Raw genomic sequence first — 20,521 nt, 5'->3', positions numbered from 1 at the left:
GTCCTTCCTGTTGGCCTCATTCAATCTCTCTTCTGTGCATGGAGACCCGGAGTCCTCCAACGGGGAAAATCCTTGCCCATGGCCTCACAGCTGCTTAGAGCCAGAAGCAAGATGACCCTCGGGTCTCTCGTCTCCCATCATCTGGGCAAGCACTTTGGAAGCCAGCCTTAGAGGGCTCCTGATGACTTTCATGCTGTTTCCAGTAAAGTCTGTGCTGATTCTTGGCACAAAGAGAGGAAATGAAGAGGGTAGGGTAGGAATGTAAATAAAGGGAAACTTTGGGATTTCATCTAATATATAATTATAGTATCCATGGCGGTGGCCTTGGCTGCTTCTGCAATGTGCTGCCTGGGCTGTGCCCAAGCAGGGGTGGTGTCCTGGGGTGATGGGTGCCCAGCAATGCTTCTTCCATTCAAGGCTCCAATCCCCCTGGGCTTTTGGAACAGCATCTTTGGACCAGGAGCCTGGATTTGTTTGCAGAAACACATGGCAGTCTGGAGACACTGGGAAACAACCCAGCAAGATGGGAGCTGAGGATCCTGAGTATCTCAAAAATGGCACTGGGACTATATCACTAAGGGAAGCAAAGGTCCTTGTACAGGTTCAGAGCTCACGTGTGGATGTAGCAGGGCCAGGACTGCAGAGGCAGGAGGAAGGAGGAAGTTTGGGCTTCGGTGGTAGCAGCCATGCAGCTTTTGGTATCAGGACTGAAAAATCTGTTTTCCATATTGTTTCCAACTCATCTGGGCATACACAAAAGATCCCTCTGAACAGATTCTAATCCTTGACCCCCACCATTTCTACATGGCTAGTATCATGGTCTGGCCACGTGGAAATACGAAGTTCAGGCTGTGGAAATAAATCAGCTGAATTCAAAGCTTGGCTTCTCCTCTTATTAGCTTTGAGGCTTTGGTCAAGTTATCAGAACTGCCTGTGCCTTAGTAGCTGAATCTGTTTGACAAGAATAATAGTAATGGCCTTAGTCGTTTAGAGGATTAAATTAGATAAAGTTTATGATAGGTATGTAGGTAGGTAGGCAGGCAGACAAATCTCATTATAAATATAGAGATACAGAGATGGGTACTGGACCACAGCCGGGCACATAGTGCATGTCCCCTGAATATCGGTAAGAAAGGGGGTTGGCGGTTGTGAATGAGGGAAGGGGAAAAGTCAATGTCTCCAGATTTCTGCACTGATTTGGAAATTGATTCAAATCATTCAACAGCTAGGTATGAGATTCTTTACTGGCATCAGTCACTGTTCTAGACACCAGGGATATAGGACAGACCGGCAGACACAGACCCTACTCTAGGCAGCTGACAGTCGGGTGAGAAAAGAGACAAAAAAACAAACAGGCAGATACTAAATCATTACAGCTTTAGGAAGCACCACGGCTTTCTGCATCATATGTATGGCAGGCGGGATCCACTGCAGATAATGGGGTCAAGGAAGGCCTTTCTAAGGAGACAACGTGATGACACGCAATTACAAACATGAAGGAGAAAGGGAACCCTCACGGCATTACTCCTGGGAAGAGCCAGGACAAGTCCACCCTGGGGAAAGGGAAGAGGTAGACGCAGAGACCTTGAGGAAGGAAGAAACTGCTACATTCTAGCATGTGTGTCTGGGGACGATGAGTAAAGAGCGGATGTCGGAGATAAAGGTTAAATGTGCTCTTCAACTGGAAAGCTGTGAACACTGGTGCCAACGTGGCAACCCCAGGCCCGACTGCTTCGGTGAGGATTGCGGCCACAGATGGTAAGGACGGTGGTACTCCTCCTCCTGCCGCTTATTAAGTACCGGCAGTGAGCTAGACGTCATCCTGTGCCCTTTGTACGTTTCAGTTCACAGAATCCTCACAACCCTACGAGAAAGGTCCTCTTGCCATTCCATTTTACAGATGAAAAGGTGAAACTCAGAAAGCTTCAGAAATCTGCGCAAGGCCACACTGTCAGTAGGTGCTGGAGCCAACATAAAGGCCTCCCCTCTGTCTGAGTTCGAAGGCAGAATTAAAATATTAATCATAATTAAATAATTATAATAATAACTAATAATATATTAACATTACTATATAATATATTAATAATAATTAATAATTATAATTGAATATTATACGATTAGATATTAATATTAATATTAAAATATTAAATACGTACATGGGGGGTGGGAAGCAGCATATGGATTCAAAATGTCTACTGCCCTCCCCATTGTTGATCTCTGACAAACGGAGTGATCAAGAAAACCCTTCGAGAGCCCATGACCTTATATAAAAAAAAAAAAAAATCAAAGTACTTCCTCCTCTACTACTCACGTCAATCCTTCGGACGACATGAGGAGGTATAACTAATCATACCATTTTATGGATCAGATTAATCAGCTCCATTTCACAGATGGGCATACACAAAAGATGAGGAAGATGAGGAATTCGGCCTGAGATTTAAAGAGAAACCAGCTGGAACGCTACAGTGAGAAGAGTTCGCGCTTCTATCAAGGTAGGAAGACGGGGAAAAAGAAATAAAGACACAAAAGGCCTCCAAGGGGGAGGGGCCCCGAGGAGCCGGGCTGAGGCCGGGGCGAGTGTCCCCAGGACAGGAGAGCCCCGGCCCGCAGGAGCAGGAGCTGCACCGACCTTCCCCGCGGAAAGGGGCTCCCCGGGAATTGGAGCAGGATCCCCAGAAAGGCGGGGACGCCCTCGGGCTCCCTGGGACAGTAACAGAGGAACCGCGCCCCGGAGAGTGCGCCGAGCTCCCTAAGGGCTGCAGCGCTCGGCGGGGCCCGGAGCAGCTCGGAGGGGCTCGGGCGGCGGCTCCGCGGAGGGGGCTGCGGGGCTCCGGGAACAGCTCGGCGGCGGCGGCTCGGGCGGAGGAAGAAGCTCCGCGCGGAGGGGGCTGCGCGGCTCCGGGAACAGCTCGGAGGGGCTCGGGCGGCGGCTCCGCGGAGGGGGCTGCGCGGCTCCGGGAACAGCTCAGCGGCGGCGGCTCGGGCGGAGGAAGAAGCTCCGCGCGGAGGGGGCTGCGCGGCTCCGGGAACAGCTCGGAGGGGCTCGGGCGGCGGCTCCGCGGAGGGGGCTGCGCGGCTCCGGGAACAGCTCAGCGGCGGCGGCTCGCGCAGAGGAAGGAGCTCCGCGCGGAGGGGGCTGCGCGGCTCCGGGAACAGCTCGGAGGGGCTCGGGCGGCGGCTCCGCGGAGGGGGCTGCACCGCCGGGAGCGCGAATCCAACAGCGCAGGCCCCGGAGCACAGGGCGCCGGAACACAGCCCAGGATCCGGCCTCCCCCGGGACAGGCAGAGGCCGGGAGGGCCCAGGACAGCAAGGACGCTCCTGCCTGGAACTGAGCAGATCAGCGGCCCCGCCCCGGAGCCCCCAGGCCCTGCAGAAGGAGAGCCCCGGAGCTACTGCGGGGGCTGGATCCAGGGTCCCAGAGCTGCCCCCGCCACTGTGGCTTCCTCCCGGGGCCTCACGGGGTCAACAACCCCCACCGAGCCCTGCACCAGGCAGGGGCAGAGCAGCTCCCCCAAGTGCCAACACCTGAGAATCAGCACAGCAGGCCCCTCCCCCAGAAGACCAGCGAGACGGACCAGTTCCAAGGGAAGTCAAGGGACTTAAACTACACAGAATCGGAAGATACTCCCCCGTGGTTTTTTTTTTGTTTTTTGTTTTTTTGTTTTTGTTTTTGTTTTTTTTGTTTTGTTTTGTTTTGCGCTTTTTTTTTCTCTCTTTCTTCTTGATTTCTGATTGCTTCCCCCACCCCCCCTTTTTTCTTTTTTCTCCTTTCTTTCTTTTTCTTTCTTTTTCTTCTTTTTCCCCTATTTTTTTTCTTCTTCTTTCTCTTTTTTCTTTTTCTCTTTTCTTTCCTTCTCTCTCTTTTTCTCCTTTTCCCAATACAACTTGTTTTTGGCCACTCTGCACTGAGCAAAATGACTAGAAGGAAAACCCCTCAAAAAAAAGAATCAGAAACAGCCCACTCTCCCACAGAGTTACAAAATATGGATTACAATTCAATGTCAGAAAGCCAATTCAGAAGCACTATTTTACAGCTACTGGTGGCTCTAGAAAAAACCATAAAGGACTCAAGAGACTTCATGACTGCAGAATTTAGATCTAATCAGGCAGAAATTAAAAATCAATTAAATGAGATGCAATCCAAGCTAGAAGTCCTAACGACGAGGCTTGACGAGGTGGAAGAACGAGTGAGTGACATAGAAGACAAGTTGATGGCAAAGAGGGAAACTGAGGAAAAAAGAGACAGGCAATTAAAAGACCATGAGGATAGATTAAGGGAAATAAATGATAGCCTGAGGAAGAAAAACCTACGTTTAATTGGGGTTCCCGAGGGCGCGGAAAGGGACAGAGGGCCAGAATATGTATTTGAACAAATCCTAGCTGAAAACTTTCCGAATCTGGGAAGGGAAACAGGCATTCAGATCCAGGAAATAGAGAGATCCCCCCCTAAAATCAACAAAAACCGTTCAACACCTCGACATTTAATAGTGAAGCTTGCAAATTCCAAAGATAAGGAGAAGATCCTTAAAGCAGCAAGAGAAAAAAAGTCCCTGACTTTTATGGGGAGGAATATTAGGGTAACAGCAGACCTCTCCACAGAGACCTGGCAGGCCAGAAAGGGCTGGCAGGATATATTCAGGGTCCTAAGTGAAAAGAACATGCAACCAAGAATACTTTACCCCGCAAGGCTTTCATTCAAAATGGAAGGAGAGATAAAGAGCTTCCAAGACAGGCAGGAACTGAAAGAATATGTAACCTCCAAACCAGCTCTGCAAGAAATTTTAAGGGGGACTCTTAAAATTCCCATTTAAGAAGAAGTTCAGTGGAACAATCCACAAAAACAAGGACTGAATAGATATGATGACACTAAACTCATATCTATCAATAGTAACTCTGAATGTGAACGGGCTTAATGACCCCATCAAAAGGCGCAGGGTTTCAGACTGGATAAAAAAGCAGGACCCATCTATTTGCTGTCTACAAGAGACTCATTTTAGACAGAAGGACACCTACAACCTGAAAATAAAAGGTTGGAGAACCATTTACCATTCAAATGGTCCTCAAAAGAAAGCAGGGGTTGCCATCCTTATATCAGATAAATTAAAATTTACCCCGAAGACTATAGTGAGAGATGAAGAGGGACACTATCTCATACTCAAAGGATCTATCCAACAAGAGGACTTAACAATCCTCAATATATATGCCCCGAATGTGGGAGCTGCCAAATATTTAAACCAATTAATAACCAAACTCAAGAAATACCTTGATAATAATACACTTATACTTGGTGACTTCAATCTAGCTCTTTCTACCCTGGATAGGTCTTCTAAGCATAATATCTCCAAAGAAATGAGAGCTTTAAATGATACACTGGACCAGATGGATTTCACAGATATCTACAGAACTTTACATCCAAACTCAACTGAATACACATTCTTCTCAAGTGCACATGGAACTTTCTCCAGAATAGACCACATACTGGGTCACAAATCGGGTCTGAACCGATACCAAAAGATCGGGATAGTCCCCTGTATATTCTCAGACCATAATGCCTTGAAATTAGAACTTAATCACAACAAGAAATATGGAAGGACCACAAACACGTGGAGGTTAAGGACCATCCTGCTAAAAGATGAAAAGGTCAACCAGGAAATTAAGGAAGAATTAAAAAGATTCATGGAAACTAATGAAAATGAAGATACAACCGTTCAAAATCTTTGGGATGCAGCAAAAGCAGTCCTGAGGGGGAAATACATCGCAATACAAGCATACATTCAAAAACTGGAAAGATCTCAAATTCAAAAGCTCACCTTACACATAAAGGAACTAGAGAAAAAGCAACAAATAGACCCCACCCCCAGCAGAAGAAGAGAGTTAATTAAAATTCGAGCAGAACTCAATGATATCGAGACCAAAAGAACTGTGGAACAGATCAACAGAACCAGGAGTTGGTTCTTTGAAAGAATTAATAAGATAGATAAACCATTAGCCAACCTTATTAAAAAGAAGAGAGAGAAGACTCAAATTAATAAAATCGTGAATGAGAAAGGGGACATCACTACCAACACCAAGGAAATACAAACGATTTTAAAAACATATTATGAACAGCTGTACGCCAATAAATTAGGAAATCTAGAAGAAATGGATGCATTCCTGGAAAGCCACAAACTACCAAAACTGGAGCAGGAAGAAATAGAAAACCTGAACAGGCCAATAACCAGGGAGGAAATTGAAGCAGTCATCAAAAATCTCCCAAGACACAAGAGTCCAGGGCCAGATGGCTTCCCAGGGGAATTCTATCAAACGTTTAAAGAAGAAATCATACCTATTCTACTAAAGCTGTTTGGAAAGATAGAAAGAGATGGAGTACTTCCAAATTCGTTCTATGAGGCCAGCATCACCTTAATTCCGAAACCAGACAAAGACCCCACCAAAAAGGAGAATTACAGACCAATATCCCTGATGAACATGGATGCAAAAATTCTCAACAAGATACTAGCCAATAGGATCCAACAACACATTAAGAAAATTATTCACCATGACCAAGTAGGATTTATCCCTGGGACACAAGGCTGGTTCAACACTCGTAAAACCATCAATGTGATTCATCATATCAGCAAGAGAAAAACCAAGAACCATATGATACTCTCATTAGATGCAGAGAAAGCATTTGACAAAATACAGCATCCATTCCTGATCAAAACCCTTCAGAGTGTTGGGATAGAGGGAACTTTCCTCGACATCTTAAAAGCCATCTACGAAAAGCCCACAGCAAATATCATTCTCAATGGGGAAGCACTGGGAGCCTTTCCCCTAAGATCAGGAACAAGACAGGGATGTCCACTCTCACCACTGCTGTTCAACATAGTTCTGGAAGTCCTCGCCTCAGCAATCAGACAACAAAAAGACATTAAAGGCATTCAAATTGGCAAAGAAGAAGTCAAACTCTCCCTCTTCGCCGATGACATGATACTCTACATAGAAAACCCAAAAGCCTCCACCCCCAGATTGCTAGAACTCATACAGCAATTTGGTAGCGTGGCAGGATACAAAATCAATGCCCAGAAATCAATGGCATTTCTATACACTAACAATGAGACTGAAGAAAGAGAAATTAAGGAGTCAATCCCATTTACAATTGCACCCAAAAGCATAAGATACCTAGGAATAAACCTAACCAAAGAGGTAAAAGATCTATACCCTAAAAACTATAGAACACTTCTGAAAGAAATTGAGGAAGACACAAAGAGATGGAAAAATATTCCATGCTCATGGATTGGCAGAATTAATATTGTAAAAATGTCAATGTTACCCAGGGCAATTTATACGTTTAATGCAATCCCTATCAAAATACCATGGACTTTCTTCAGAGAGTTAGAACAAATTATTTTTAGATTTGTGTGGAATCAGAAAAGACCCCGAATAGCCAGGGGAATTTTAAAAAAGAAAACCTTAGCTGGGGGCATCACAATGCCAGATTTCAGGTTGTATTACAAAGCTGTGGTCATCAAGACAGTGTGGTACTGGCACAAAAACAGACACATAGATCAATGGAACAGAATAGAGAACCCAGAAGTGGACCCTGAAATGTACGGCCATCTAATATTCGATAAAGGAGGAAAGACTATCCATTGGAAGAAAGACAGTCTCTTCAATAAATGGTGCTGGGAAAATTGGACATCCACATGCAGAAGAATGAAACTGGACCACTCTCTTTCACCATACACAAAGATAAACTCAAAATGGATGAGAGATCTAAATGTGAGACAAGATTCCATCAAAATCCTAGAGGAGAACACAGGCAACACCCTTTTTGAACTTGGCCACAGTAACTTCTTGCAAGATACATCCACGAAGGCAAAAGAAACAAAAGCAAAAATGAACTATTGGGACTTCATCAAGATAAGAAGCTTTTGCACAGCAAAGGATACAGTCAACAAAACTAAAAGACAACCTACAGAATGGGAGAAGATATTTGCAAATGACATATCAGATAAAGGGCTAGTTTCCAAAATCTATAAAGAACTTATTAAACTCAACACCAAAGAAACAAACAATCCAATCATGAAATGGGCAAAAGACATGAAGAGAAATCTCACAGAGGAAGACATGGACATGGCCAACATGCACATGAGAAAATGCTCTGCATCACTTGCCATCAGGGAAATACAAATCAAAACCACAATGAGATACCACCTCACACCAGTGAGAATGGGGAAAATTAACAAGGCAGGAAACAACAAATGTTGGAGAGGATGCGGAGAAAAGGGAACCCTCTTACACTGTTGGTGGGAATGTGAACTGGTGCAGCCACTCTGGAAAACTGTGTGGAGGTTCCTCAAAGAGTTAAAAATAGACCTGCCCTACGACCCAGCAATTGCACTGTTGGGGATTTACCCCAAAGATTCAGATGCAATGAAACGTCGGGACACCTGCACCCCGATGTTTCTATCAGCAATGGCCACAATAGCCAAACTGTGGAAGGAGCCTCGGTGTCCATCGAAAGATGAATGGATAAAGAAGATGTGGTTTATGTATACAATGGAATATTACTCAGCAATTAGAAACGACAAATACCCACCATTTGCTTCAACGTGGATGGAACTGGAGGGTATTATGCTGAGTGAAATAAGTCAATCGGAGAAGGACAAACAGTGTATGTTCTCATTCATTTGGGGAATATGAAGAATAGTGAAAGGGAATATAAAGGAAGGGAAAAGAAATGTTGGGAAATATCAGGAAGGGAGACAGAACATAAAGACTCCTAACTCGGGGAAACGAACTAGGGGTGGTGGAAGGGGAGGAGGGCGGGTGTTGGAGGGGAATGGGTGACGGGCACTGAGGTGGACACTTGACGGGATGAGCACTGGGTGTTTTTCTGTATGTTGGTAAATTAAACACCAATAAAAGTTAATTTAAAAAAAAAAAAAAAAAAAAAAAAACAAAAAAAAAAAAAAAAAAAAAACAAAAAAAAAAAACAAAAGATGAGGAAGATGAGCATGAAATGCCCTACCCGGGGACCCGGGGGCTGCAGTCTGGGTCTGCTGGGCCCCAGTGTTCCTTCCATTGCCAACAGGGCTGCTTGGAGTTTGGAGACCCTTTTGCACTCATGCTCTGACAACTCTACACGTGAGAAGGACAAGGAGGGGACCGCATGTGGTAGTGGTGGGGGGTGGGTAATAGAGTCAGCCTGGGTGTGAATCTCAGCTCTATTTCTTCTTGTTATATCATTTTGGGCAAAATGTTTACCCCTTTAAGCCCTGGTTTTCCCATTGATGGAATAGGAGGTGACAATGATGGTGGCACTGATGATATCAGACCCACAGGGTTACAGTGAGGATGAAATGAGACAGGCCACGTAACATCCCTGGAGGGGTTCCTGGCGCATGGTAGATGCTCAGTCTACTACCACCACCCCGACTACTGTTATTATCCAGGAAGTACTGAGAGCACCGAGAATCAGGACTTTGGGGTAGTGTCTATCCCTACCTCCGTGTGCAGGTCATAGAGCACAGAGTTTAACCTTTCCATCTCACAGATGAGAATATCAGGGTCAGGGGAGGGGAGACGAGCTGGCCCCAGGTCTCACTGGGAGCAAGTGTGGGAATTGCTGTCTGACTCCTGACCTCGGGCTCTTTTTTCACAACGCTTTCTCTGCTCTAGGGCCCTGGTTTTCCTTTTACTCCTTTGCTCCAACTCCACCCATCCCTGCTGAGAAGGAACTCCTCCCCTTCCCTGAGCCTCTGGTCCCACCATGGATGTTGGCACATGGTTGCAGTACCCAGGCTCCCTTGGCATTCTTTTCACAGAGCTGAGGCCAGGGAGGTGAAGGACGGGCCTGGGGCAAGCCTCCGAATGTGTGGGAATGAGCTTCCCCCCGCCCCAGGAATTGGGCCTGGCTGCTGCTGCATGTTTGCTCAGGACCCTTTGGCAGTCATCCATGATTAGAGAAAGGCAAGGCCGCCAAGACAAGACAGAGGCTAATTACCTTGGGTAATAGGAAATTGGGGAACGGCGACAAGAAGGGTGTCTAGGCCTTTAGCCAGGCAAGGGCGGGGCCCGCGGATGCCTAGCCCGGCCTGACCCATCAACCCTGAGTGGAGATTCCTGCCCAGGGGTCACTCACCAGCTCCAACAACCCAAGGGTGCAGGAGCTGGCCACACTGTCAGACCTTCCGGGGACCCTCTGCTCTGCTGCTCTTTGTTTGTTTTCATTCAAAAGCAAAACAAATGGAACAAACAAGGAAATTCAATTTAAACAGGGCCCAAATGCTGATGTTTCTGTTTTGCTACACCGGGGTGAGCTTAGGACAGAAAATCAGCCTTGACTTTCACTCCTCCAATTGGTCTCAACCCTGCGGTGCTGTGTAAAATTACACGGATGAAGGGGCCGCAAAAGCAATTTGCTTTCCTAGGTGGGGTGGAGATTCAGAGAGAGAGGCAGACAGAGAGGAACCCAGACTCAAGTAAGAAATAGGACCGAGAAACTGAGATACAGAGACAAACAGAAGTTAAGAGAATAACAAAGAGAAAGGCAGAGAAGGAACGATGGGGCGAGTGGCAGAGGGACAAAGACAGTGAGCTATGCAGAATACACTAGCACAGAGAGAGGGAGTGGAAGGGAGGAGAGATGGACAGAGATGCAAGGAGGCACAGTGGGATAAAACAAAAGTGAGAGAGGTAGGAAAGTAGGAAGGGCAGGAGCCCAGGAGGAGAAGGAGAGAGAGAACGAGAAGAATCCTGTGGCCAAAGTGTGCATTTCCTGAACTCCCAAGCTGGGGTGGATTGAACACACTTTCACGTTGAAGGTTCTGAAAGTACAAAACAAGGAGGCAACATGAAGATTTAGCCCAAGGTCCCAGACATAGAAGTGGTAGCGGCGAGATGTGAACTCAGACCACCTGCCTGAGAGCTGCGTCCTCTACACCTGTGCCACCTGAATCCTATCGTACCTCTGGCAGTGTCAGTGGGGGACTTGGTGCCCTGGGCTTAATTAAAACCCATGCTCTTTGGACCCAGGCTATCTTTCCATCCTATTTCATTCCCAAAGGATGCTGGATGGTCATTTTTTCCCAGGGCTAGAAGCACCTCAACCTGCCCCATGGGGAATGGCTCCTCCAGGATTGTCCTTATTAAAGATACAGATAATCAGCGACAGAGTCAAGGAGAACGAAGCAGTGACTATATGCAAGGCATTCTGTAAACCCTGTCTGTGGAGTTTCTCACTTAATGCTCTTCTCTTTAACCCCATAGGATCAAGACAATTCCCAGCTCCCTGTTTTCTGAGGAAGACACTGTTGCATAGAGCAGTGAGAAATGGCTTTCCCCAGGGCAGGTTATGAGTAACAAAAGGGCAGAATCAGGATTTGCACTCAGCTCAGCCTGTCCCCAAAGCCTGTGTTCCTCCTACTGCCACACACAGCCTTTTTGACCCAAGAGTAAGAAAACTAATCTTGGTAAGGAACGAGCAAGCAGAAAATGAGAAACCCCAAGAACTGACAACGCAACTATTTTAAAACTCAAGACTCAGTTGGTCAGACTTCACAGGAGGAGAGCCACCAGCAGGATGAGAGAAAGGGTCCAAACCACATCCTGGGCTCCTTGTCAGAGCAGCCTAGATTCCAGAGCCATTAATACAATCAATTTTAAAAATAAAATACAGGAGTGTTCAGAGATAGGGATGACAAGCTCATGACAAACACATTTCCAGGATAGAAGAAGAAAGGATGATCCTACTTAAAGAGGTGGGAAAGGGGTAGGGGGTGTTGAGCAAAAGGAAAAGAAGAGGTGAGGGGAAAACTACCATCACTGATTTGTCAGCTCTGGGTGTTAACTGCTTCGGGGGTTCCCTAAAACATTGCATTGCTCTCTACATAATGGGCCCGTAGGATTCCACAATGTCACCCAGAGACAGGGTTACTACTTGTATCTCAATGAATAGGAACCACCTGCCAGGGCTCTGTCCCTCTCTGCTAGATACTATCCCAGTAAGTTGGCAAAAGGAGGAGAAGAGAGTTAAAATTAATTATTAGCATAACAAGGACAACAGAGGTAACAGTGGTCATAGCTAACTCTTCTTAGATTCTTCCTGGGAGCTCATCACCAATTGGAGAGCTTTTGTTCACAGATCACCTCAACAAATCCTCTTCAGGTCCCAGTGAGTCAGACACCGTTATTACCCACATCTTCAAAGAGGAGGAAAGGGAAGCTCGGAAGGTTGAAAAGCTCACTCAGTGTCATGTAACTCATAAGTGCAGGTTATAGAGATTTGAACCCAGACCTGTCTGCCTTGAGTATATGCCCATAATGAGGGACAGAGGAACCAAAAGTCGGCCATCATGAAATCTTTCAAAAATGTTAACTTTCTTCATATAATCACAGTTTTTAGAGTTGGAAAAGGCTTTATACTCCTTAATCCAGGCACATACTTGTATTTTGGAGCAACCCTAGAGCCTAAGAGGTTACTGTCAGCACTTATTGATTAAGTAGCTATGGAGTCATGCTCTCAATATCCGGATCCCAAGTCATCACTTAAGGCCTGAGGCAAACACTACTGCCTCTGGAGAGTTTGCCGAGATGTCCCACCAGCAGAGATCTGATAGCCTACCGTATTTTAGAGATTCCATTCCCAGAGCTCTCATTGTTCCCAATCGATTTTGTTATTCTGACAAAATAAAACTCGGGCTCCAACATCTATGGACAGTCAGTGGCAGAGCCAGGGTCAGTGGCCCAATTTCTAGCATACGGTGATATTCCTGAGTTTGGTGCATGAATCTCTTGGGTGTTATCAATGAGCCCGAATATGTTGTGTAATCAAAGGAGTGCCATGGTCTTTAGAAAAGTTATATCTTCCAGAGGAAGTAGGGATGGGATGTGGTTTGGAGGTGAAGGAGATTTAGACTGTGGAGGTGTTTCTTCTTTAATTCTCATGCGACTCTACAGCCTAGGTTTTATTATTACTTTTTTACTGAGGCTTATCAAGGAAAAGCAATTTATCTAAGGCGACATAACTAAAAATGTCAAAGCCAGATCTGAATCCACAGTCTGTGGCCTTTTGTATCACCATTAAGTTATAAGTCATTTGAGAAGAGAACCTTTGTCTCATCAGATTCATACCCGCAATTCTTAGCTTTGTACCAAGTTGTAGGGACCCCTCAGGAACCGTCTGCTGAGTAAGTAAATGAGTTACAAATGAGTAAGTAAAAATATAAATGAATAAAAAAATTGATGAATAAGTAAGTGAATGAATTATGGAGTAAGAGTGGATGAACAGATGAGTAGATGGATGGATGGATGGTAGAGAAAAGGAAAGGGGAGAGAAAGGGATAGGAGGAGGGAGGGATTAACGATTTTGGGAAAATGGGTACATGGGTGGATCACTGAGTAGATAAAAAAACATAAATGATTTCAATAATTGGTGAAATTGGTTGCTAAGGGAAGGGGCTTATAGTTTTTATAATTAGGGTACACGAAGACAGCTTGTCTCCAGAATCCTATGTTATAGCTTATGATGGATGCATCCCAATGTGACAATACTCACTGAGAGGGGAACAAAAGAAAGATGGGCCCCTTTTCCCTCTGAGATTAACAGATGCACCTCAGAACTACTTCCTTTTGCATCTTTAGAAATTTGAATGCAGTGACTCCATGCACTCTGTGAAGGGGTGATAATGGCAGTATTTCTAAGGGGAGGAGCTGAATCTAGTAAAACAAACTACTATATATGTATACAAATATATATGTATTTCAGATATGCTAATATAATCTTTTTCAGAGAAGATCTCATGGAATTGAGAAAGGAACACCAGGCAGGTACTCCTGTCCCAGCCTTTCTTGGTAACTTGCCACATTTCCTTTCTGGGTCACAGATTCGTCATTAGTAGAAGAAGTAGTTTTGAATTCCCTGGTCTCCCTGGGCCCTTTAGCACTAACCCTGTATGATTCTATGGCTTACTGTGGCCACACTTCTCCAATGGACACTTCTAAATCTCAGAATCTCAAGGTGCACATATAGACTGGCCTACAAGACATTTGGTTGGCCTGGACAGATTACTTGTGCCTTGCCTCCCAGACTTAAAATCGTCCTGTTTCACACTCCCCATGTACCCAGCATATCTTACTCATAGAGGGATGCCTGGGTGGCTCAGCAGTTGGGAATCTGCCTTTGCTCGATGCATGGTCCCGGAGTCTCAGGATCGAGTTCCTCATCAGGCTCCTAACAGGGAGCCTGCTTCTCCCTCTGCCTGTGTCTCTGCCTCTGTGTGTCTTTCATGAATAAATAAATAAATAATTTTAAAATAAAAAAATCTTACTTGTAGAGACCGTCGGGCTCCAGACACTTGAAGATGACAGAGTAGATACTGACTTCAGGGACCTCTCCGTGGCTTCGACCAGCTGCTACACATGATGTGCCCAGGCCCGAGAGTAAGTCATCCGCAAAACTCAGGAACTCTCCTGGGGGGAGACAAAGAAAGATGAGCTCCCCAGCTCAGGCCTTGGTGAGCAGACATTCTTACTGCTGTCCAGACCCATGAAATGTCTGGATATCATCATCAGGAGGATTAGTGGACAAAACAAGCACAGTACATGGAAATGACACAGATTAGCATCTAGCCCTAATGACTCTGTTTAAATTTATGCTGGAATTTTCTCAAAAGTGGGCATACTAATACCTACCTATATGAAACTACAGCAAGGCTCAAATGACATAAATTACTGTGTACCAGAAATGCATGAAAAGCAACAGGGAGATAGTGATTTCTGTCCAGAGTAACTTTTCTGTCTTGTTACTGCTAATAACTTCCCTCTTAATTACCTGAGCAAGGCCCTTCCTTCTTGGGATTGCAATCTCCTTCCCGGTATAACAAAGAAATTGGACCAGGGATGTAAGACAGGTTTCCAATCACATGGTCACTCTTCATGTGGTGCTACTAGATTCATGAAGTATTATGTTGAGATGGACAGAAACCTGGTCCAACTAAGGGGGAAAGAGTTCTATGACTGATGAATGATGAAGCCATGAGACCCGAAGGGACAGTGGAAGAACAAGTGCCTTGAACGCCACGATTTCTAAAGTCAATCGAAGCCACTGGATTTCAGGAAGCAGTTGAAGTTTACCAGAAGTAGGCCTGACTGAAAAGAATAACTGAACATTTAAGATCTTGGGATCTAGTCTTAGGTCTGATAAGAATTTGTTGGATAGCTTTGGACAACTGAATTCCCATTTCTGTGCCTTAGTTTTCTCCTCTGTAGAGTCAAAGTGGTAAAATCACTATTAGAGCTTTTAAAAAAATAAAATGGAAACACAGATGTGCACAAAGATTAAGCTATGTGGACAAACATTACAGTACTATCTAAACCAAGAAGGATTTAGGGGCGCCTGGGTGGCTCAGTGGTTGAACATCTGCCTTCAGCTCAGGTCGTGACCCCGGGGTCCCGGGATCAAGTCCCACGTCAGGCTCCCCATGAGGAGCCTGCTTCTCTATCTGCCTGTGTCTCTGCCTCTCTCTGTGTGTCTCTCATGAATAAATAAATAAAATCTTAAAAAAATAAAAATAAACCGAGAAGAATTTAGAAACAACTAAACGTTCAATGATATAGAAACAGCAATATCAATTATAGTTCAATGATACAATGGAATATTTTACAGCTATTAAAAACAATATTGTGGAAGAATATGAAATAATATGAAAAGATACTAAGTTAAAAACCAGGCCACACTGTTATAGAATAATCTAATTTTTAGTGGAAATTGTACATGTATATCTATTTAGAAAGAGAAGGAAGAAATTATAGCAAATGCATAATAGTGGCTTTGTCTGTAAAGTGAGATAAGCAAAAATAAGAGAGAAAAAATATCCATTACCTGCTTTTTTAAAAAAAATTATCTACAATGAACATGTATTACTTTCGTAACAAGGAAAAAATCAATAAAGAATTACTTAAAAATAGATAAAATAAATAAGCCAGACTAAATGGCCTCTAAGTTCCCTTCCAATTCTAAAATTGGGTGATTTAGGAGCAAAGCAAGCATGTGAGTTATTTTATACCACAGAGTATGGAATAATATGAGGCCTCCTTTCTGTTCATTCTTTCTCTTTCTTGTGTGACATGGAATGGCTCATACTCTCTACTCACTTATTCTTAGTAACAAGCAAGAGGAAGACGTCCATTCAACTAAATCCTCTCTACTCAGTGTTAAGGATAATCCAATATAATGGAACTATCATGGAAGAGTAATATTGGCCAAATGTCTGAGAAGTCTGTGACCCAAGGGAGGCAGGGAACTGGGAGGACAGGACATACAGATCACCTCCTGTTGGTCTTTCAAAGAAAAGTTTCATTTTTCACTCCTAAATAAATGATGTAGCACCTCTTCACCTGAACTGTCTGGATGGCCCTGGAATTTCAGGTAAACAACAGTTCTATAAAGTATTTGTCCCTATGGCCCAATACAGCAGATCTGATGCGTAGCGTTCTCTGTTTTCCACCTTTTACAAAGACAACTACGGTTCATAGACTTGATACATAGGTGCCAGAGCAAGTGTCTGAATCAGGCTGACGTCAGCAACATGCAAGTTCACCTGCTATTGTCAGACAGACTTGGGACTGAATTCTGTTTCCACCATTACTGCAAGTCTCCTCACCTTTCAAAGTCTCGGTTCTCCTTTCTGTAATATGGGGTCAATAACTCTTACTGAGTTTGGAGTCTAGAAAGAAAGGCCAAGGCTAAGAAGAAATTCTTTGTCTAGAACCAGCAGTTTTGCTGGAAAATGAAAAGGTAAATGAAAGCTTTATTCACCGAAGATTTGGGCCTCCCCTATTTCTTCCACAGGCCTCTTATGTGAGCTTCTTCCATAGTAAAAACATAAACTGACAATGTCTCTTTGCCAACAGGTACCAAAGCAGAACAATGTACAGGGTGAAAAAGGAAGAAGGGGGCGGGGGGTGGGGGCATGAAATTACTCACAGGAGGGAGTAAGGGCTTTGTTTCTCTTGGTTTCTTAGGATTTCAAGTCTGGCAGCTTACAGTTGTTTTCTTTGAGCTTGGACCCATGTCTGTCTGCTTTTCAATTTGTTTCTAGATAGCCATTGAAAGAGTTGGCCCCTCATGAGGGAACTCAGTATTCCTGTGGCCTGTATGAACTATCTTCAAGCCAAAATATGGTTGACATTCACTTACAAATGGGCATAGCTTTCCAGAGATTTCAATCCATTTCAGAATAATTTGGACCCTGGATCAAAGCCTCATAACATGTCTGATAGGTCGGTAAGATAGGCACAGAGTTCTAAAGGTTTATAGGCTTAGTTCAAGTGAAGAAACTGGATAGCATGTCATATATAACTGGTCATATCGAGGACATTATAAAGATTCATAGGGCCCATTCTGTTTGGAACTATATACACATAATGACCTTCAAATGAGAAGAGTTAAAAGGAAGGAAATTGACATTTGGTACCAAATTTTCTTTTTTGTTTGTTTGTTTGTCACAATATTCAATCATTAATTCAACGAGTTAAATGTTAGTATCTCCGTTGTAAAGCTGAGGTCAAGCTCATAAATTTAGGGAGGGACAGAGCTGAGGTTGGAACCCATACCCTCCTAACTCCAAAGCCATACCTTTTCTTTATAGTATGCTGCCTCCTAGAGAAAGGTGAAAAACAACAGTGTTAGAAAGTGAGCTTTCTCAATTCAGTGAGAATTTGCCACTGTTCGGTTTGCAACTGAGTTCATGCCACTCTTAGATCTACGGGCTTGCGGAATGAAACAACAAAAGAAATGGTCCCTGACCTTCTACGGCTTGTAATCTGACAACAGGAAGAGTTCCCAAATACAAGAACAGGCCCATAAAGTAAACTGTGATATTGCTTTTCTTGGCACTCTATTCCAGAAGGTTTAAAGGTAACCTAGGTGGAGACAGGTGAATGAGGCAATCTTTCACTGTCCTTGCTCACTCAGTGGAGGGGGTACTAAGAAAGGCTTTTTTATGCACAAATGAAAATCAGGGCCATCCAATACATGCATTGGGGTTCCACTGCACCCGAAGTCTGGCAGTGGGACAACTGAATGAACAATACTATAGGACAGTGGTTAAGGTGCTGGGGTCTGAATTTACTACGCTGCCTCGGATTAAATCCTGGTTTACTCCCACTTACAGCTTGCCTCTGACAGGTTTCTTGACTCTCTACACCTATTTCCTCATCTGTAAAATGGATATCATAATAGTATCTAACTTATAGCATTGTGAATATCATATAGAATTGCATATATTGCTTACAGATCAATTAGCACAATGTCTGGCACATGATAGAGTAGGGGCTCAGAAATATGTTAACTCTCATTATTGTTTTTGTTATTATTGTCATCATAACAGAGAAGAGAGATAAGGACTCTTAGGAATTATTTTTAAAAATAAATTTTATTTTTATTTTTATTTTTATTTTTATTTTTACCTAACCTTGTATCCTATCTTTTTCCAGTTGGGAACTGAAGCCTAGTGAAGGAAAGTGGCACGTCCATGGCCACACACAAAGTAGGAAGTTGACTTGGAACAAAAGTTTCATCTCTTGACTCTTACAACCTATGTGATAATTCTTATCAGCCAGCCTAGGAGATAAAATCGCTGAGAACTGAAGACTTGTTCTCCAACTTCTGACCAACTATATTCAACATGAATGTGAGCTCTATTTATTATGGGCCAGGTGCTGTGCTAGGCACACAGTTCCACCCTGCCATATTCCTAAACTTGGACTCCCTGAGAAAGATAAAAAGCCCAGGAAAGACAGGATTCAACAGGTTTCCACTGTGTAATCTACTCTAGCAGGGGTTTGCCAATTAGAATGTGCAGAACTCCAGGGATGACGAGGAATGGCAGACGTGGTCGGGGCTCAAGTCTTTCTCCTCCATCCCCACGCTAACTTCAAACCAGATCAACACCAGTTTGATCTATTGTATATACTGATGGTCTAAGTCTTATTTAAATCGGGGAAAACACTGTTTTTAAAAAAAAAAATGTTGGCTTGTAAGTTTTATTGCTAAAAATGTTTGAATCCTAAAACCCTGCCACATTCCCCGATAGAAATACGAGGTTCAGGAATGTTGCACCCCCACTCAAGGCATCGCAGCCACTCTGGGGCAGCGTCCAGGATCAAACCTATCCCTTTGGCTTCTGAGCTCCACGTGCCTTCCTGTAGGACTCTCTGCCTGCACGACCCCTGTCCTCTCCTCCCTGGCATGGTGTGGCCGTGTGGCAGGGCCTTCCCAGGCCCAGGCTGCTGCCGCCACCGCCTCACCCATGCCTGTCCAAGATTCTAACATTCTTTCTCTGTTTTTCTTTCCTTGAAAACAGATAGGGAGTTGGGAGTCGCTGTACAGGAATGTGCCTGTTCCCCATTACGGCTCTTCTGGGGCTGTAACCCGAGTGGGCTTGGGCCAGACCCCCACACATTTCTTTATCCACTCAGACTCAAGCCCCGCTCTCATTACAATCCACAGAAAAGGTCAATCACGATTCTGCTGAAGCCTCAGAACCAACCCAACAAAGCACAGAGTAATTTTTGTAAAGGCCCCACCCCCAGCCTCAATCCCTTCTCCTTTTCTCACTCCCTCAAATCCTCTGCCTCCTTGATTTCTCCATCTCTCTCTCTCTCTCTTTCTCTTTCTCTCCCCCCTCACCCTCTGGCTTCTGATTGAGTTGAGGTCACAGTCAAAGCTGGCCACAAGAGCAAATTGAAAACAGGCTGGGAGAAAACCAGCAAAGAATTCCCAAACGTAAGGGGCGGGAGTCGTGAGTTATTTAGCCCAGGTGGGGAGAAAGGTCCCCGGCTCAGGCCTCCGTGCTCTTTTCAGGAAACGCCAAAGGGATCTGGAGGCCACTCTGGGCTCGGCTTTGCTCTAACCTGTGGATGCTCCCTGCTGTGGTGCCCAGGAGAAGCAGGACTCTGGCTCTCCCACCTGGCCTTTGCTTGGGCAAATGTAGAAATTCACGGTCACGGACAAGATGCTTTTTTTTTTTTTCTTTTTCTTTCTTTCTTTCTTTCTTTCTTTCTTTTTTTTTTTTTTTTTTTTTTTTTTTTTTTTTTTTTTTGAGAGGCTCACACTTATCAGCTGCAGTTGGTTTGTTTCTGCCAGACATGGTATTTTAAATCTGAAGAGCCAGGGTCTGACTCTTACCTTTATCATAATGGCCCATATGAGATAGAAGAAAGGCAGTGGGTTTGGGGGGGGCAGATGAGACCTGGTTTTGAAGCCAGGCCCCATCATCAGGAACTTACTTCAACCTTTAGACACTGCAGGATGCCTGCTACATGGATGGTTTACCAATGTGAGTGCTCTCTTCTCCCTGTTACCATACTTCCGTCGGGTCTCCTCGGTTTGTCTCATGACAAAATTTTTAGTGGTGAAACTCAGTTGCTTTTAGATACATTATATAATACCTAACTCTCTAAACTTACTTTTTTTTTTTTCCAAAAGAAAGTAATGTTTAAAAATAAGGGAGGGAAGAAGGATGGAGGGCAGAC

General features: G+C 44.4%; 1 protein-coding gene across 1 annotated transcript in view; it reads right to left on the bottom strand.

Annotated features, from left to right (window-relative positions):
- Positions 1–20,521, bottom strand: part of ASTN2 (astrotactin 2) — an 861,071-nt gene that overhangs the window by 44,927 nt on the left and 795,623 nt on the right. Inside the window, exon 20 of the mRNA XM_041762437.1 lies at positions 14,314–14,455. Within this exon, the coding sequence (XP_041618371.1) occupies positions 14,314–14,455 (142 nt within the window). The remainder of the gene's footprint in view (positions 1–14,313; positions 14,456–20,521) is intronic.

Source organism: Vulpes lagopus, chromosome 7 (assembly GCF_018345385.1).
Source record: "Vulpes lagopus strain Blue_001 chromosome 7, ASM1834538v1, whole genome shotgun sequence".
In the NCBI taxonomy this organism is placed as follows: Eukaryota; Metazoa; Chordata; class Mammalia; order Carnivora; family Canidae; genus Vulpes; species Vulpes lagopus.
The sequence above is the reverse complement of the archived record's forward strand: the minus strand, read 5'-3'. Positions and strand labels throughout refer to the sequence as shown.